A 19,840-nucleotide genomic window follows, 5' to 3' on the forward strand; every position below is an offset into this window, starting at 1 on the left:
TATATAAATCAGGTCTAGTAATACCTATATCAGGGGCTTTTGAATACAGACATCACTTGGTATAAACAATACTGGGTATAAATACAGCCTCTCTGAAATAGGGGACTATGATGAACAGGCAAAAAGGTTCTCTTACTCCCTGTTAATGGGGATTCCTTATTCCTGTCATTCTATTAATACAGGTGGACAATTTTAATTTTTATGAATATAGTTTGTTGACTGGAAAAACAAGGTACATTAGTGCTCACAATAGTAGTTATTAGACAGATAATCACTCTGTTTAATATAAGTAGTTAAAAGCAAATACTTGAATTATAAGCCTGAACCAGGGACATAATTATAATTTTTAAAAGTTTGAATTGTGCTTTGAAGACTGAGTTACTATAGTCCTTTGACTTCTGATCTCGTTATCATTTGTTGCTTATTAAGACTTTGTTTTTAATGAGAAACCAATTCCCCATACCCCACACCCACTCTCTCAGTTCTTATTGTATAACCCAGGCTGGCCTCAAACTTAACAAAGACCTGCCTCTTACTGCTGGGATTAAGGCATGGGCCACCACACTTGTCAAAGTGCTTTTCAAAAAGTAATTTTTATTATAGCTGGATTAATATTTACTAAAATCAGTTCTGGTTAGGCCTTCTCTTTATGTGAAAGATCAATAGTAGGCATTCCCCTCTGCTATTGAAATGTTTCTTAGTTTGTCTTTTTTGTGAGTCAGGGTCTCACTCTGTAGACTCTTGGAACTTGGTGTATAGACTAGGCTGCTGGCCTTGAGTTTATTTAAGAGACCTACCTTTGTCCTAAGTGCTGGGATTAAAGTTGTGTGTCATCACATTTGGCTGTTTCTTACACTTTTTATCTTCTTCTGTATTTCTGTATTTTAAGATTTAAGTTCTTATTTGCAGACTTGATGCATTAAAATACATTTATTTGTTAATCCATATTCTTGATTTCTTGATTATTTTTTAAAAAAATAAAAGCCTGCAAATCTCCACTTACCTTTGAAATTTCTTGCCTTTCCAGGTTCTCTGTGAACTATTTCAGACTGCTCCTCAAAGGGGTAGCCTTCCAACATCTGGGAATATTTCAGGGTTTGTACGAAGACTATTTTTACAGTTGATGCTGGAGGATGAGAAGGTGACAATGTTTCTTCAGTCACCATGCCCAGTGAGTAATTTTGGTGATTACCTTCTTGTCCTTATAACTCTTAGAACTTAACATTCTTTTTTAGGGAGAACTTGTAGTGATTTCTGTTCTCATTTTTTTTCTCCATTTTATTTTTACCTTATGTGTATGTATGTCTTGCTCAAATGTCTGTCTGTGTACCATATGCGTGTCTGATGCCCAAAGAGATGAGAGGCAGGGTTTGAACCTTTGGAACTGGAGTTATGGGTATTGTGAACTGCTATGCAGGTAACAGGAACAAACTGAGGTCCTCTAAGAATAAGTGCTCTCCACTGCAGAGCTGTGTCTCCAGTCCCGTCTTCTCTTTAGTAATGTAGCAGACTGAAATGAGCAGTTTATATTTAGTGACAATAAGCGTCATTTAGGATAACTTGTCATATCTCTTATATTAGAATAGCAACTACTGTGTTTTGAATAGTGGGTTTTGTTTTGCGGACACACAGAATATTTGATACCATTGGTTCTACCAATCTAAAAACCTGATCAACAATTCCTAGGCAAAGCATGCCAGAAATGTATAAAATATACAAATTATGTTTTATTGAACTTTTTATTCTTCCGTGTCTCTGAAATTGATTTCTCATAATATGTATCCTAAAGCACTCACTTCTAAATTCATTAATTTTTTTTTTTACCAGCTATATAAAGGGAGAATTAATGCAACTAGCCATGTAATCCAACACCCAATGTTTGGAGCAGGCCATAAGTTTCGTACTCTGCATTTGCCAGTCTCAACAACATTGTCAGATGTTCTCGATAGAGTTTCAGGTAAGTAAGACTTATGTTTTAAGTTTTCTTTAACCCTGTTTGATGCATTTGAACTTAAAGATAAGATTCATTTTTAGTTTATGTGTGTGGTTGTTTTGCCTGCATATGTATGTCTGTGTATGACATGCATGCAGCACCTGCAGAGTTGAGTGTGTGTCAGAGCCAGAGCCTCTGGAACTGGAGCTAAAAACAGTTCTAAGACGTCATGCAATTGCTGAGGATTGAACCTGGGTCTTCCATAAGAGTAGCAAGTATTCTTAGCCACTGAGTCATCTCTTCAGTCCCTTATAACTTTGTTTTTATTGTTTCTACCCACTCAGAAACCATTTCATAACCAGGAAATTCTAAATATCCTCAAGCTTGAGGACAGAAACAATACTAATAATTAAAGTTAGCAATAGTTACTATTACCATCAGGCAATAATAATCTTAATTATGATGTCAGCTCTGTCTTGTGATGGCAGGGCAGGAGCTAGAAATGCAAACAGTGGACTGGAAACCGCTATAGGATTTCCCCACACAGAACCACGTGGACATGCTGTTGTTGCATTAGTAGACCAGTGGCAGGTCAAATTAATCAGTGTTTTCTGAATCTAGAGGCAAACTTGACAAATGTCCAAACGTGAGAATAAAAGGAGGATCACCTAGTTATCTTATCATTCATAATTGTTGATGAAGAAAGCAGAATGAACTGTCTTCCCTAGGTACTTGTAATCAATAAAGCAGTGCATTAGGGGAAAAGCTGCTTTTGTGTTGTTTTGTTTTTCAAGATGGGGTTTCTCTGTATAACAGAACCCTGACTATTCTTGATCTCACTTTGCAGAGCAGGCTGCCTGTGAATTAGAGATCTGCCTGTGCCCCCCAGAGTGCTGGCATTAAAGACTCATGTCACCATGCCCAGCTAGAAAAAGCTTTTAATGGCATTGTGATCATCAGCTTTAGATTTAGAGTTTGTTGCCTTTCAGAAGTTCTAGTTATTGAGTGAATAAAATGACTATTGTTTTCATAAGAACTGCAATTTTCTCTAGAAATGGGCTTTGGGGAAGAACACATTCTGCCCCTAAAAACAATTATGTATAGATTAGATTTAAAAGTAAGCTAGTAATATGTATGTTATAACATTTAAAAATAATATGTATCTATATTCTTAAGAGGAAGACCAGTGTTCCTCTGGACACACTGTATAGCATGTGGGAGCTGTCCTTGTATCACCTGAAAATTAGAGCTCAGAGTTAAAGGCAGCAGATCCTTAGAATCAGAATGATAGATAGGGGGATTAGCAGCGCCCTGCACAAGGACAGTCAGCATGTGAAGTGCTTCCTGTTTAAAGAAAAAGAAGAAAGTGAGAACTTGTTAGCATTTGTAGGTAGTAAGTAAGTTAAACTATGTGGGTGAAATTGCTCACTATTATAAAATAAAGTAAAAGGATTTTCTTTTAAACCAGTTATGGTGGTTTATATGTGCAAAACAAGTTTCTGGCGTCCGAGCAGGAGGATCACTAGAGCTGGGAATTGGGTTTCAGTATCAGAGTGAGGCTGTGTGTCATAGCAAGAAAAAGACTGATTTTTAGTTTACATTCCTTAGAGCTGACACAATTGTTTATATAAAATTGCAGTGCTTCCCTGCAGCTATAACAAAGAATACAATAGAATTTTAATATGTTAAGATAACTGCATGTTAAAACGAGTTTGTTTTTCTTGTTTATTTTTTGATTTGTATATGGCAGCTTATCTTATTAAAACAAAGCTAATGCTGTGGCTTTCCTTCTGGATGATGTAGAAAACACTGTATTTTACACAGTATTGTCTTGCAGATACACCAAGTATCACAGCTAAACTTATTAGTGAGCAAAAAGATGATAAAGAAAAGAAGAACCATGAAGAGAAAGAAAAAGTTAAGACAGAAAATGGATTTCAAGATAACTATAGTGTTGTTGTTGCTTCTGGTATGCTTTGTGCTTTCTGTCATCTTTATTTTGACATCTCTGGTAGTCAGTAGAATTACTTAACCTATTTATTGCCCAAAAGTTGCTTACTATACTCCACCAGGAGGTAAACATGTATGAGTAGCATACATACTGATCTTTATTTTGATAAAGTGCCCTTATCACAATATGGAGTTATACCTGAAAAAAAATCTACTGAAGTACTTTGTGTAACATCCTTCTTTAAGCACATGTTATAACTAAGTAAAAAAGAATTCCTAGTTTTCATTTATACTGTTTCATTTATACTGTTTTCATTGAAACATAAAACATTGAAATTTCTAGTATTGGATTTGGATGAAGAAAAATATCAAGGGTGACTATTAGTAGTTTTACAGGATTATTTTTTCACAGAATTGAGATGCTTTTAGTTCTGTTGAAAAGGCTCTACATTAAAAAAGTATTTGGTAAACATAGGATGAGAGAGAATGTAAACTTAGGATTGCTCCTTGCTCAGCATATTGGTGTATTTTCCTTCCTTATCACAAATCGCCATGAAGTCTCTTACACCTGTTTTTCCAAAACTACTATTTTCGCTTGAATAGCTATATGTATCTAATTGATGGCGGCTTGTCAATTATAGATAGAAAGCCAAAATTATTTATGGCATGTCTAAAAGATCAGGTAGACTTGGAAGTATAGATAGTAGATTAATGATTTGGTGTCAGGAATGTCTAGTTTATTAAAACTTTTTAGAAATTTTTACTTCATATCTTAGCTAAAAAAAAAAAAAGTAAAAAACGTAACCACTTATTATCTTTTAGGGCTGAAATCACAGTCTAAACGTGCTGTGTCATCTACACCACCTCGCCCACCATCTAGGAGGGGAAGAGCAATTCCTGATAAAATAGGAAGTACGTCCTTAAGTGCAGACACCGCTAACAAAATAATCACAGTCCCCGTGTTTCATCTGTTTCACAGACTCTTGGCAGGTAACATTCATGCTGAGTAAACATCAGAGAAATTCTGAAACTTAGCAATGCAGAGATCATGTGTTTGATATCTTGCTTTACCTGAGATAAGTGAGATCCTACTGAAGATTTTTCTACACAGTTGCTTTTAGGAAGAATAATCTTTTAAATGTCTGTTTCAGTGACACAAAGTTTTGTTTTGTTTTTTCACATTTACATCTCTTTTACCTTGCTTTGAGCACAGATGGTAAAGTGGAGAAGTAGCATAAGTAAGTTTTGTAGGTTTAATTCTAGCCAAGAATTTCAAGATAGAACATTGGTAATTAATATATTCTTTCCAGATAAAATCCTTGACCAGTGCTTTTCATTTGTTAATGTGATACTCATTATTGCTATGCCATACTCTTCTTGTCAAGTAATACTTGAATGATGCTTTCTCAAACTTGACATCCTAAGTTCACAGTAGAGGTCAAGAAACGCTGGCTGGTGGGTTATGTACTATGTCTGTAAATAAAGTTTTACTATAATATGTTTGCTCATGTTTAATGTATTATTCTTAGATAGAGGTAGTAATGCAGTCATGTGGGCCCCATATCTTAAAGTATTTGTTATCTAAGCCCCTATGAAAAAATACTTGCAAATGTTAGATTTTAGAATATCTGCTCTTTTATTTGTTTGACTTTGGTATTCTGTAGATATTTTTTTCTGGGTATTAATCTTTATGTATGTTGGGAACAGTTTGACTTTTGTAGACTTTCCAGTGGGTAATTTTAAAATGTTTTGAAATAGGTATATTTACCAGACTCTTGCACCTGATTTAGTAAACATAATGGTTAGTTAACAAAGTCAAACCAAGTAAAAATGTCTCCCTCTAAGATTTTATTTTAACTTATGTAATTTTTTTTAGGTCAGCCATTGCCAGCAGAAATGACACTTGCCCAGCTTTTAACTCTCCTCTATGACCGAAAACTTCCTCAAGGTTACCGTTCAATAGATCTTACTGTTAAATTGGGATCAAAAGTCATTACAGATCCAAGTTTGTCAAAAACAGATTCTTTCAAAAGACTACACCCTGAAAAAGGTATGTAAATGACACTCCTTTAAATTTTTCAGCATACTGGTGACAAGATAGCTCAGTCAGTAAAGTAATTAATACACAAGCATGAACATCAGGTTTAGTCTCCAGCATTCACATAATAAAGCTGAGTGTGATGGTTCCTGCTTGTAATCCTAAGAGGTGAGGACAGGACCATCTATAGCATTTGCTAGCCAGCCATCTACTCTCATTGGTTTTAAAGAGAAGCCCTGTCCTCAGGAAAGTAAGGTCAATGGTATCTAAGAATGACAACCAAGGTTGACGTCTCCTAATACTCATTTGCAAGGCATCCCTCCTCCCCAACACACACACGCACACGCACACGCACACGCACACACACACACACACACCCCAAAACTGATTATTAGTCTGTTAGGTCAAAGGTAGTATTTTTGCTATCATTGAGCTAATGACTCAAATTAAAATTGACCAGTTATTTTCATATATCAATTAAATGGTACTTTTTTGTCAGTGATTTGAGTTAGTTGTAAATTTTGAAAGTCAGCTATTTCAATTTGGAAACTGTTAATTCATCTTAGATCATCTCTTCAGATGGGTATATATGGTTTTCTTTCTAACATTTTTTTTTTTGAGAATTACACAGTTAGCATTTTTTTTAATATTTACCCTCTTGAAGTATTTTCTTCAGTTAGCATTTTATAGTTGTTATAAAATTAATTTGTAATTTACTGGTCCTTTATATTGAACTGCTTTCAAAGCTCAGATTTTCTACAGCTATAAAGAGATTTTATCTGGTTTTATTTGTATAGTCCATTAAATAATTTTAACATGTGAATGCTTTAAACAATTACTTCTTTACAGATGAGTAGGACACAGTGTCTGCTCCATCCTGTTCAGTGAGTGTGCTGTTGTAATCTTCACTGTGTAAATGCTTAGTTAATGCTTCATTTCATGGTAGGAACATTTGATCACATTGAACCTTTGTATTTTTCTCATGATTTAAGTTCAGTTTTCTTGTTACAAGTAATTAGTATTCCTTTAACTTTTTAGTTTTATGTGTATGTAGGTGCACCATGTCTGCCTAGTTCCCGAGGAGGTCAGAAAGCAGAGTCCAGCGCTCTGCAGTTACAGGTTTCTACAGGCCGGGTGTCTTGAGGGTGCTGGGAATGAGACTCAGATCCTAAGCAAGAGCAGCCAGTGCTCTTAATCCCTGAACCATCTCTCCAGCCATTCCCTTTATTCTTCCTTTCTTAGTCTTACAAGGTTGAGTTATTGTATGAACATACTATCCTTTTTGTTTATCATATAGGTAACTTAAAGGTAAATCAAAGTTGCATAATTTTTAGGTTTTAGTAAGAGAAGTCATTGTCATTTACTTTTCCTAATTATATTAGGTGTAATTTGTGTATATTTATGCTAGGAATCTTTGTGGGGGGGGTCTTTTAGAAAACAATACATCTTGGAACTATGTGCTATATGACTGTGTTCCTCAAATTTCAGTTTACTTACAGATCACCTATAGAATCAAGTTTAAAATGTGGGTTTATCTTCATTTAAAGGATCTTGGGTGGAACTTGAAATCTTTTGTTACACATGTGCTCCACAGGTGATTCCCAGCCAGGCTGTTGGTCTGTGATCAGAAGTCATTTAAAGTCATTTGAGTTTAATGACGTTACAGTAGGTTCTTCAGTTCTTTAATATAACAGAACCTAAATACTGATGATACTTGTGTTTCTATGGTGTTATTTTTAGTTCAAAAATTACTTATCCTAGTGCCTGTGTGTATGTGCAACAACATGCACGTGGTGGTCAGAGGATAACTTTTGAGGACCCAGTCTCCTTCCTTCCCCGTGACTTCCTGGGTTAAGCTCAGGTCAGGCTCACACAGCAGGCTCTCCTTGAGGACCCAGTCTCCTTCCTTCCCCATGACTTCCTGGGGTTAAGCTCAGGTCAGGCTCACACAGCAGGCTCTCCTTGAAGCTGCTGAGCATCTTGCCACTCTTGCGCTTTTTGTTCAGTCTATGTTTTTATAAATGAAAGCATATTGTATACATACATAGGTTGTTACATACTGAATTTTTGTGTATTTTATAGATCATGGAGACTTAATTGGTAGCTGTCCAGAAGATGAGGCTCTTACTCCGAGTGATGAGTGCATGGATGGAGTATTGGATGAATCTTTGCTAGAAACCTGTCCCATTCAGTCACCATTACAAGTTTTTGCAGGAATGGGTGGACTGGCTCTTATTGCAGAGAGACTGCCCATGCTCTATCCAGAAGTGATTCAGCAGGTAAGCATGGTGCATCACGGTATAGTGAGGTTTTCTGTTCTTTAAGTTACTTGCAATAACCTTTTAGGAATATTCTTGGCCTTTGATTTTTAATCACTGGGTAAGTCACAGGTTGGCTTATATAGAGTATATGAGAATAAGCTGGGAATATGGAACCTCATTTTATTGTGACTTTTTCCTCTATGTTAATGTTATAGTCATCACACTAATATTTTCTGTATGTGTCTTGGATGTGATTGAATGTGGTTATGATTGTAAATGAGAGTAAAATAAATGAGAGTAAAATACTAGTTGATCACTCATATTTGTGCCTTATTTAACTTTTGCTCTTTTTGATACCATATGCAGTGTAGATAGTTTTAAATCATCAACTTCACCCACATCAGTGTTTATCTTGTTCCTGTCATTTGATGTATATGTGCTTTTCATACTCTTTTATGTTAATGGGCAGTTTTGCCAGTTGCCTCTGGAATGTTCTTTAGAGACAAAGAGAAAAATTTTGGTGGGTATCCTGGCATATACCTGTAATTTTAGCACTTGAGAGCCATGGGCAGAATACTAGCTTGAGGTCATTTTTGGGCTACAGATAGCAAGACCTCTTCTCAAAAAAAGAAACAAAAACCACTATATTTTCCTTTTTGCATGGTTTGAAATATGGTCTACAGCAAGGGTTCTTGACCTGTGGGTTCTATAACTTTTGGAAGTTACTTATCAGATATCCTGCCAATCAGATATTTACGTTAAAGTTCATAAAAGTAGAAAATTTTTAGTTATGAAGTAGCAACTAAATAATTTTATGGTGGCAGTCATCACAACAGGAGGAATTATATTAAAGTGTCACAGCATTAGGAAGGCTGAGAACCACTGGTCTAGGGTCTACATCTGAAATATGTTGCATTGCATTGTCTTGTCTCCACAGTCAACTATGTAATCGTTCTCTCCCCCCACCCCCTTTATGGCTATAATGTTTTAAAGGGCTAAGAATAGATGTTTCAGTATGGAAACTCACTCATACATGCATACATGAGTGTATATGAATTATGCCTGGAATATAGATTTTCCTCTAGCAATATTGTGTTTCCACTATAAATATGAAATTTTGACTCTACAACATTCAAGGGCTGGACCAAGAAATGTTCCCGAAAGTCTAGAATGATATGTTGAACTAGAAAATGGGGGATTGTTTTTTATTTATTTATTCATTCATTTATTTATTTATTTATTTTCACTTTCTTTTCAACTGTTTGACTTTTTAAAAATTTTTTGTTGAATATTTTATTTACATTTCAGATGTAACCCCCTTTCCCCATTTCCCCACCCACCCAGGAACCCTCTGTCCCATCCCCCCTCCTCTATTCCCCCACTCCCACCTCCCCACCCACAATTTCCCCCACACTGGGATATCTAGCCTTCACTGGACCAAGGACTTCCTCACCCACCTATGCCTGACAATGTCATCCTCCCCTACATATACAGCTGGAGCCGTGGGTCCCTCCCTATGTGCTCCCAGGCTGGTGGTTTAGACCCTGGGAGCTCTGGTTGGTTGGTATTGTTGCTCTCCTCATGAGGCCACAAACCCTTTCAGCTCCTTCAGTCTTCTCTCTCACTCCTTCATTGGGAACCCCATGATCAGCTCAGTGGTTAGCTGTGAGCATCCGCCTCTGTGTATTTCAGGCTCTGGCAGTCCTCTAAGGAGACAGCTATCTCAGGCTCCTGTCAGGATGCACTTCCTGATATCCACATCAGCATCTAACTTTGGTGACTGCACAAGGGATGGAGGTGGAGCAGTCTCTGGATGGCCCTTCCTTCAGTTTCTGTCCCACACTTTGTCTTCATATTTGCTCCCATGAGTATTTTGTTAGCACCCCCCCCTTTTTTTTTTTTTTTTTTTTTTTTTTTTTTTTTTTTTTTTTTTTTTTTTTTTGGTTTTCCAGACAGGGTTTCTCTGTATAGCCCAGGCTGTCCTGGAACTCACTCTGTAGACCAGGCTGGCCTCGAACTCGGAAATCTGCCTGCCTCTGCCTCCCAAGTGCTGGGATTAAAGGCGTGCGCCACCACTTCCCGGCTTTGTTACCCCTTCTAAGAAGGGTCAAAGCACCCACACTTTGGTCTTCCTTATTCATGAAATTCATGTGATCTGTGAGTTGTATCTTGGATATCGCGAGCTTTTGGGCTAATATCCAATTATCAGTGAGTGCATACCATGTGTGTTCTCCCAGAAGATGCTCCAACATATAACAAGGACACATGCTCCACTATGTTCATAGCAGCCTTATTTATAATAGCCAGAAGCTGGAAAGAACCCAGATGTTCTTCAACAGAGGAATGGATACAGAAAATGTGGTACATTTACACAATGGAATACTACTCAGCTATTAAAAACAATGAATTAGAGAAATTCTTAGGTAAATGGACGGAACTAGGAAATATCATCCTGAGTGAGGTAACCTAATCAAAAATGGGGGATTCTTAAAGAGTGATGCAAACAATGTTAAAAGGATGCAGAAGACTGCTTGACAGAGAATCTTGTTATCAAATCTGATTGCACTAGGGCAGGTCATCAAATAGACTTTAGTAACTTGTAGAATAAAATTAGAATGCAAACTGATACTCTCTGAGTAATAAAGAGAAGAAAGGAATAGTTGCCTAATATTTCAACAACAGATAATATAGAAAGAATGACAGAGTGAGAAAGTTACCCTTGCTGACCAGTGTAGCTATGGTTTCAAGGAAGTTTGTTGCCACTTACTTTCTTTGTTCTTTCTTTTTTTGTAGTTTTCTTTCTTTCTCTCTTTCTTTCTTCTACCCTCCCTTCTTCCCTCCCTCCCCCCTCTTTCTTCCTCCCTTCCCTTCCTTTCTCTCTCTTTCTTTCTTCCTTTCTTTCTTCCTTTCTTTCTTTCTTTCTTTCTTTCTTTCTTTCTTTCTTTCTTTCTTTCTTTCAGTATTATATTACCTCGTTTCTCTCCTCCTTTTTCTTCCTTAATACTTTCTCATATATCCCTTCTTGCTCTCCTTCAAATTCATAACCTTTTTTTCAGTTATTATTATTATATACGTATGTGTGTTCCTAAATACATAAATATAACTTGCTCAGTCTGTACAGTATTACTTGTTGGCCTGCTCTCAGAGCTGACCATTAATGTTGGATAACTAATTGGCATGCTCTTCCCTAGGGAAGACTATTTCTCCTGCGCTCAGTACTCCTCAGTGGCCTGTGTTTTTTTTTTTGTGTGTGTGTGTGTGTGGGGTTGAGACCTCACATGCCTTCCCCTATCCATTTTGGCGTGTCCATTGGTGTTGTCCTTATTCATCTCTAGTATGGGCAGTCATGTTGGTGAGACTTTGGTGGTATAGCTTCATATATTTTAAGAATCTCACAGTAAACCCCCTGACCCTCTGACTCCAGCTCCTAGGGACATGCCGTATGCTTCTGACCGCTAATGAAAACACAGCATTCACTTACATAGATAGTCACACATAGAAAGATATTTTTGAAAAGGGTCTGGATATCATTGCACATGCTTTTAGCACCACCTCTCTGGAAGTAGATGTAAGCGAATCTCTTTGAGTTCCAGGTCAGCCAGAGCTACATATAAAAATAAATAAATTCATTAACAAAATGAATACTAGTGTGAGTGAGTCAATTAGTTTGGTGACATACAAGCTGTTTACATGTTTTGAAGTTAGTTGTAGTTATTTCACTGATTCTGAATAGGAAAATGCCGTTCTGACATAGATGTACTTGGCAGATACTGCTGTACTCTTAATGTCATATTCTTCTTGGTATTTATTACTTCATTTTTAAAACATGAATTGTTCATTTGAACCATGAAAATAAGTAAACACTTTTTTTATTCTTTAGGTGAGTGCTCCAGTGGTGGCTTCCACCACTCAGGAAAAGCCAAAGGACAGTGATCAGTTTGAATGGGTAACCATAGAACAATCAGGTGAACTGGTTTATGAAGCTCCAGAAACTATTGCAGCTGAGCCTCCACCTGTTAAGTCAGCGGTGCAAGCCACTTCTCCCATACCTGCCCATTCTTTGGCTGCTTTTGGATTATTTCTTCGTCTTCCGGGCTATGCTGAAGTACTCCTGAAAGAGAGAAAACATGCCCAGTGTCTCCTTCGATTGGTATTGGGAGTTACAGATGATGGAGAAGGCAGTAAGTTTTTACAGTTACTACTTAAATTTATCAACACATACACAAATAGGTTGAATACATTTGTGTAGCTTATTTTCTCTTCTTACCTATTTGTTTTATAGTAAAACTATTTACATGGTTTGTCATTATTATTACTGAGTTTTTCAGTATTAAATATAGTAATCCTAAGAAATGTCATATTCAGTTTATATATCGCATGCTGAGTATTCAGTTTATACTAAGTGACGGAGTAATGTGATCAGGAAGTTGGACTGTCTTCTAGTCATTGAAGTAGGAAATATGAGAACATACTGACTGACAGCTTAGAGGAGGATTGAGCGTCAGATGTGTGAGGCTATTTCTTTATGGATGTGTGAGGGTGAAGCTGTATAGCAGTTGTGGGTAGTGCTCTGACAGATAGGCAAAACTTAACTTGGGAAGAGTGTTTCAGAGCAGAGTTGCAAGCATTGTTTGGAAGTTCAGTGTATGGGAAGGGAGGTGCTAGCTCATTAAAATCTGTATGAAAAGCACTTCTACAAAGTTGTGATGGTAGCACATGCTCATAATCCCAGAGCTCCAATGTTCAGTAGTAGCAGAAGGATCGGGATTTGAAAATTACCCTTGGCTATGTATTGAGTTCAGTGACAACTTGGACTACGTTAGAGTCTGTATGAAGAAGCAGTGAATGTGCTTCCTTTAAGAAAAATCGTTATAGGAAACAGGCTATTGTAAAGTATAGACTTTATTTTGAATACCAAGTCTTGATTAAACTTTATTATGAGCAATGGCACCATAAAAAACACACTCCCTCCTTAAAGAAAATTAATCTGGTGAATTGTTTGAAACACTAGTCTTTTGTTAGTGTTTGCAACAAGGCCAAAGTCCAATCTCCTGCACTTTAGAAACAAAACAAGGCAATAGAGGAAAAATAAAAGGCATAAATCTGTGGCAGTATTTTAAACAAAGAGGAGGGCTAAGATTATTATTATATTATGTTACATTACAGAGCTATATAATAAACACAAAGCTGTAATTACTGTTCTTATTTGATACTGTTTGTTATTCAGTGTAATAAGATGCTACACGGTTGAGGTAGCATAGGAAAGTTGGCTTTCATTTGGATTCTTCTTAATTGTTCACTCAATAGCCATTTTATTGCCGATCATAAGCAGCAGAGGGAAAAGAGTGGACTTTATGCAACCTTAGATTGCGCAGTAAGTGCAAAGAATGGCTGCTGTAATGCATAACTTCACTTCTGCATACTCAGTCTGCTCATGTTTGCTCTACTGCTTGTGTTTACTACCTTTTTCTGATTAAAGCGGCACAAAACTATTGTACAAAAGAAAATATTTCTACTTGTTACTATACATAGGAAAACCACTTGAAAGGACACAAGTGACTTTGTGATTGATGGTTGTAAGAAATCTCTTCTTCCTTGGCACACTTGTTATCCCAGTATTGAGGAGGTAGAGGCAGAGACAGCAGCTCTTTATGAATTAGAAGCCATCCTGGGCTACACAGAGAACCCTGTTTTTTAAAATTAAAAAAATTAGATTTCATTTCACATTTAGTTCATAATATTTCTGTTGTCACTGATGGCTGTTACATATCTGTAAAATTTCAGAGTTTGTGTGTGCTGTCTTCCAGAGACTTTCTTGATACTTTAATAAAGATAACAGTGGTCTCAGAATTAGCCAGCTTTTTAATAAATTTAATGATAAAATCTTACTCTGTCATTATTACTTGTGACCCTGTGTGTGAGTGCTTATTATTTTCAAGTGTCTTTAATTTTACCCCCTTTCTTTCGAAGGTCACATTCTGCAATCTCCATCAGCCAATGTGCTTCCAACCCTTCCTTTCCACGTTCTTCGTGGCTTGTTCAGTGCTACTCCCTTGACAACTGATGATGGCGTGCTTCTGCGGCGAATGGCATTGGAAATTGGAGCATTGCATCTAATTCTTGTCTGTCTCTCAGCTCTGAGCCATCATGCACCGCGAGTTCCAAACTCTAGCCTTAACCAAACTGAGGTAGGTTTCATTCAAATTCTTTTAAGTCACTTCTTTTCAACCTTCCTAATGCTGGGACCCTTTAATACAGTTCCTCATGTCATAACCCCCACCATAAAGTAATTTTCACTGCTCCTTCATAGGTGTTATTTTGCTACTGTTACAAATTATAATGGAAATATGTGTATTTTCCTCCCTTTGGTCTTAGGTGACCCTTGTGAAAGGCGTATTAAACTCTCAAAGGATCATGAGCTAGAGGTTGAGAAGCACTGCGTTGTTAGGAAAACCTGAACTTAATTGATGATAGTATAAAGTGGTCATCTTGTACTTTATGGTTAATATTCTCTTATAAGTGAGGACATACCATGCATGTTTTTTGGGGTCTTGATTACCTCATGTAGGATATCTTCTATCTAGTTCCATCCATTTGCCTGTGAAATTCATGATGTCCTTGTTTTTATTGGCTGAGTAGTAAACTACCGTGTAGATAAACCACATTTTCTGTATCCATTCTTCAGTTGGAGTGACATTTAGGTTATTTCCAGTTTCTGGCTATTCTGAATAAAGCTGCTTTGAACATAGTTGAGCAAATATCCTTGTGGGATGGTGGAACATCTTTTGGGTTCTACCTCAAGAACCAGCTATACCACTCCTGGGTATAGCTGGTTCTTGAGGTAGAACTATTCCAATCTTCTGAGAAGCTGCCAAGTTGATTTTTCAGAGTGGTTATACAAACTTGTACTCCCACCAGCAGTGGAGGAGTGTTCCCCTTGCTCCATACCCTGTCCATCATGTGCTGTGCTTTGAGTTCTTGATCTTAGCCATTCTGATATGTTCCATCTAAAAATAGAAGTAGTCTGCCTCTTTTAGTTGAGAATGCCATTTTAGTATATTGATGAAATCTCCTGAGAGAGTTTGTTTTTTTTTTTACTGGAGCCCTAAAGTGGTTTACAACCCTTTCCCTTCCTTTTTTATTTGGTTTTGAGTCATTGATTCTTTGAGCCTTAAGTAGTTTTCCCGTTTCCTAATTCATTCTCTCCTCCCCCAACCCCCGCCGTGTGTGTGTGTGTGTGTGTTTGTGTCTGTCTGTCTGTCTGTCTGTCTGTGTGGGTCTGTGTCTCTGTGGGTCTGCTGTGTCTGTGTATCTCTCTGGTAGTCTTTGATTTAGTGTTTAATATTTTCCAAGTTTCTTTATACAGTATGCATTAGTATACCTTCTTGCAGCTGGATAGTATTCCCTTGATTAGTTCATGTATTCATTCATTGGTAGGCATTTGGGATCTTTTTGTCCTTGGATTGTGGTGAATAGTACTGCTGTGTACATATGTATACAAATGTTTATTCTAGCACCAGTTTTTATTTCGTTAGGTGTATCCATAGGAATGTCACAGTAATTAGTTTTCAGTTTTTTGATGAATGGCCAAATTGATTTTTTTATTGTTAATCTGTTGCACAGTCCCAGTTATAAATTTTTTTCAAAACAAACCAAACACTAGTAAATTTCCTTTCCTTAAAAGCCACAGGTGTCAAATTCTCATAACCCTACGTCAACAGAAGAACAACAGCTGTATTGGGCCAAAGGGACTGGCTTTGGCACAGGTTCCACAGCATCAGGATGGGATGTGGAACAAGCCTTAACTAAACAGAGGCTAGAAGAGGAACATGTGACCTGTCTTCTGCAGGTATGTTTGTGAGTTTGTTGTTATTAGTATTGATGACATAACTCTGTTCATTAAGTATGTTTTCTGTAGTTGTTGAGATGTTTCCTGTTTTCTAGGCTGGCCTTAAACTCCAGTCCTTCAAGTGCAATCATGGCAGATGTGCTTCAGCATTCTTATGCTTACTTTTGGTTTCTTTCCAAATACAGTATAAAAACTATGGCTTAAAGAGTGGTCTTCCATGCTTGTAATTCTAAATATCTTCCCTCTCAGCTTCTCACCTCAGAGGAAAGTGAGGGGATGCAGTTATCCTTTGATTTCAAGATGGTATCTGTGCTAGTTACCCTGTTGGCACTTCATACCTGCTAAGCATACACTTGGCCACCAAACTGTAACTGTAGCTCAATTTCAGTTCTCTTGTTCAAATTGTTCTATAGTGTTTCCAGAATCAAGCAAGTTGAAAATAGGAGGGGACATCTTTATATCATAGAAACAAATAGCAACTAACTGAAATTGCCACCATTTTGAAGTGTTATTTTCCACAGTTTTAAAGATGGTATGTTCATTCTAGTACAGAATTCTAAGATTTCAGCACTCTGAAACTGAATCCATTCAACAAAAGTCACCAGTGAGGACTTATAATGTAACTTAGTAGAGTGTTTGTCCAGTGTTCATGGAACCCCTTGGTTCAGTCCTCACTACTGCATAAAATTGAAAATGCTGGCATATGTCTCTAATCTCAGCCCTGAGGAGCTGAGAGACAGGAGACCAAAAGTTGAAAGTCATGGTAAACTTTAGTTCCTCAAAAAGAGAAAAAAACAATTCAAAGGAAATGGTAATAGTCTTTGAATTTCTGTCAGTGGTCTAGCCTCTACTAACTAGCTCTAGTGCTTGTCTGTCCTTAGGTTGCTTCTCTTTTCATTACATAAAGAAAACTATTGCCCTGTGTAAGTAACCCTCAGCAAAACAGTCCCTTCCCTTCTAAAAAGTTAAGTTGAAATGTCCTTTTTTAGCCAGGTTTGATGTCTCAGACCTATAATCCCAGCACACAAAGTTGAGAGGCATGAAGATCACTCAAAAATTCAGGGCCACCCTCATTTAGAAAACTCAACCTTGAGGTTTGTCAGGAAAAGGAAAAAGAAAAGGAAAAGTCTGTCTCCAAAGTAAAAAGTACACAATCAGTATATATTATATGAGAAAATTTTTTTCAGTTAAAAGAAAGTCTTCTATTCAAACATGAGAGTGTCAGACATTGATTTAAAAAAAAATAGATGTTCTTGAGTGAGCTGAGATCAAGTGTCTAATTATAAAATACATCACTGAAGTATATAAAGCTGAACTCCAATTTATTGTCTGTAATTTAGGTTCTTGCAAGTTACATAAACCCCATGAGTGGTGCTGTAAACGGGGAAGCCCAGGCATCTCCTGAGAGCCGAGCACAGAACAGCAGTGCTCTGCCCTCTGTGCTTCTGGAGCTTCTCAGTCAGTCCTGCCTCATCCCAGCTATGTCCTCCTACCTACGCAATGACTCTGGTAAGTCAGTTCTCAGGATATTCTGGTGTAAATGCAGTGGAATTCTGTGTGTTTTATTTTTCTTTTTGGTTTTTGGAGTCAGGGTTTCTCTGTGTAGCCCTGGCTGTCCTTGAACTCACTCTGTAGACCAGGCTGGCCTCAACCTCAGAAATCCACCTGCCTCTGCCTCCCAGGTGCTAGGATTAAAGGCGTGCGCCACCACCGCCCAGCTTTCATTTTTAAGAAAGCATAAAATTATATATGATTGTAACTTGAAAATAAGTTAATGAAAAATTAAGTTTGTGATCTTCCTAATAAGAGTGTAAAGTTTTTGAAATGAGATTAAAGTTACCGTAGACACTTAGCCTTGTCAGTATGCAGCTGATCAAGGCTTGTTGTGTAGCGTACTTGAGTAGAATGTGGCATGCATGACTATAAAGGATTTTCATATTAGTCAAGCCTTTGTCTCATTTTTGTCTCCCTCACATTACTCTCAGTTCTTCCCAAGTAGTCGCTCTTCTACCTCCATGTTCTTTTTTCCTCTACTTAATTGTAAAATTCCTCTAATTAAAAAAATTCTGTTTAATTCGTGTGTGTGTGTGTGCGCGTGTGCATGTATATATGTATGTACAAATGGACATATTTGCCAAGATCTACCTGTGGAAGTCAGATGAGGATTCAGTTCTTTGCATCATGTAGGTCCCGCGTACCCAGCTTCGGTTTTCAGTGCTGTATCCAGTAAGCCATCCGTCTCCCTTCGTGGCTTTTTGATTCTATTTCAGGGTAGTTTTGAGTTGTACTTTTTTTGATGGTAATCATTGTGAAAACTGTGCTATGTTAGCCATTTAGGCCTCCTGTTTGTCTTTTTTGACTTTTTGGTGTTTAATTTATCGGTTCTTTGTATATTTGTAGTATTAATCTTGTATCAGAAGAACAGCTGAGATCATGTTGCTAGAGGTAGCCACTGTTAAGTTTGGTGGTGTACTCTGTCTCTTGGCTCTTTTCACTTGTGGTATAATAATGAATATGCTATTGTTAGTTTTGTGTGTGTGTATGTACATATATGTATTAAAATATATGCATATATGTTAGTTTTTTATATATATGCAATTGTTAGCTATAGTTAGTGTTAGTTTTAGATTCTAACTTTTATTTAGGAAATTTAAGGTTAGTAAATGCTTTTAGAAACTTGGAGATTTATGCAGATTCAGTTTTGTTCAGATAAATTCTGAACAATCCACCTTCTTTATCAGATATGTTTAATTGTTTTCCTACTATATCCCGCCAATAATTTGGCTTTTTTCATAGACCTGAAAGGAAAGTGTATTTCTGTTATATGTAAATATAAACATATTGTCTCTGGACATTTCAGCAGCAAACATAAGACACCATATTTAGCTAATCTCACCGAGGTGAGATTATACCTCATTTCATGATGATTAGTAATCATGAAGTTATTTATTTATGCTCAGAATATGGTTTGTTTTGATACTGAGTTTTAAATATACTTATTGGCCCTTTTCTGTCTTCTTTTAAGAAAATTCTGTTCAGGTCATTTTTTTTTTCTTGGATTACTGGGATTACTTAATGTTACCATTGAGTTTAAGTATTGTAAATCTCACATGGTTTACAAAAGTCTCAATTTCTGTAAGTTACTTCCTTGATAATTTCTTTTGCTGTGCATAAACCTCTTAATTTGATGTCGAATATAGTCGTTCTGTAGGCTTCTTCTCTATGAAGGGAATGGAAAAATGGCTCTGCAGTTAAAAGCATTTTTGTTGCTCTTGCAAAGCACTCGGGTTCAGTTCTGAGCACCCACATAGTAACTCAGAGCCACCTGTAACTTTAATTCTAGGATATTCAACATCCTCTTTGGTCCTCCAAAAGCACCAGGAATGTATGTGGTACCCATATGTACATACATACAAAACATTCTTACATGTAAAATAAGATAAATCTAAATTTAAAAAATTTTGTAGATGAATGGATTTTTTTATGTATAATTGGTTATCATTCAGCCATAAGATATAAAATCCCTTTATTTGCAAACAGGGAAACCTGGAGAAAACTTTCAACGTAAATAAGCTGGGAACTCAAAAACAAATACTGCATGTTCTCATTCATTTGTGGATGTTAAAAATGTTGAGCGTGTTGTGCTAGAGACATGGCTGTATGGTATAAAAGCACTGTTTGCTTTTGCAGAAGACTTGAGTTTGATTCCCAGCACCCTTACACTTACTCAAGACTATTTGTTACTCCAGGCCCAGGGAATCTGACTCCCCTTTCTGGCCTCTGATGTTGCCTGCCACCCGTATTTGGTT

General features: G+C 37.0%; 1 protein-coding gene across 13 annotated transcripts in view; it reads left to right on the top strand.

The window, feature by feature from the left end:
• The window catches only part of Birc6 (baculoviral IAP repeat containing 6), a 174,909-nt gene that overhangs the window by 121,015 nt on the left and 34,054 nt on the right, over positions 1 to 19,840 (top strand). For 12 of the 13 annotated variants that reach the window (XR_013113309.1, XM_076942275.1, XM_076942278.1 and 9 more), the window contains 10 exons: positions 1,028 to 1,171; positions 1,828 to 1,957; positions 3,771 to 3,902; positions 4,706 to 4,873; positions 5,760 to 5,933; positions 8,004 to 8,200; positions 12,063 to 12,363; positions 14,153 to 14,370; positions 15,867 to 16,031; positions 17,372 to 17,540. Coding sequence is in view for 11 of the 13 variants with exons in the window: in XM_076942275.1 (XP_076798390.1) it covers positions 1,028 to 1,171; positions 1,828 to 1,957; positions 3,771 to 3,902; positions 4,706 to 4,873; positions 5,760 to 5,933; positions 8,004 to 8,200; positions 12,063 to 12,363; positions 14,153 to 14,370; positions 15,867 to 16,031; positions 17,372 to 17,540 (1,798 nt within the window). In the remaining 2 variants the exon portion in view is untranslated. Of the gene's footprint in view, positions 1 to 1,027; positions 1,172 to 1,827; positions 1,958 to 3,757; positions 3,903 to 4,705; positions 4,874 to 5,759; positions 5,934 to 8,003; positions 8,201 to 12,062; positions 12,364 to 14,152; positions 14,371 to 15,866; positions 16,032 to 17,371; positions 17,541 to 19,840 lie in introns of those variants that run through there. The other variant, XR_013113310.1, reaches the window with a different exon arrangement.

The sequence above is a fragment of the Arvicanthis niloticus genome, chromosome 11 (assembly GCF_011762505.2).
Source record: "Arvicanthis niloticus isolate mArvNil1 chromosome 11, mArvNil1.pat.X, whole genome shotgun sequence".
Lineage (NCBI taxonomy): Eukaryota > Metazoa > Chordata > Mammalia > Rodentia > Muridae > Arvicanthis > Arvicanthis niloticus.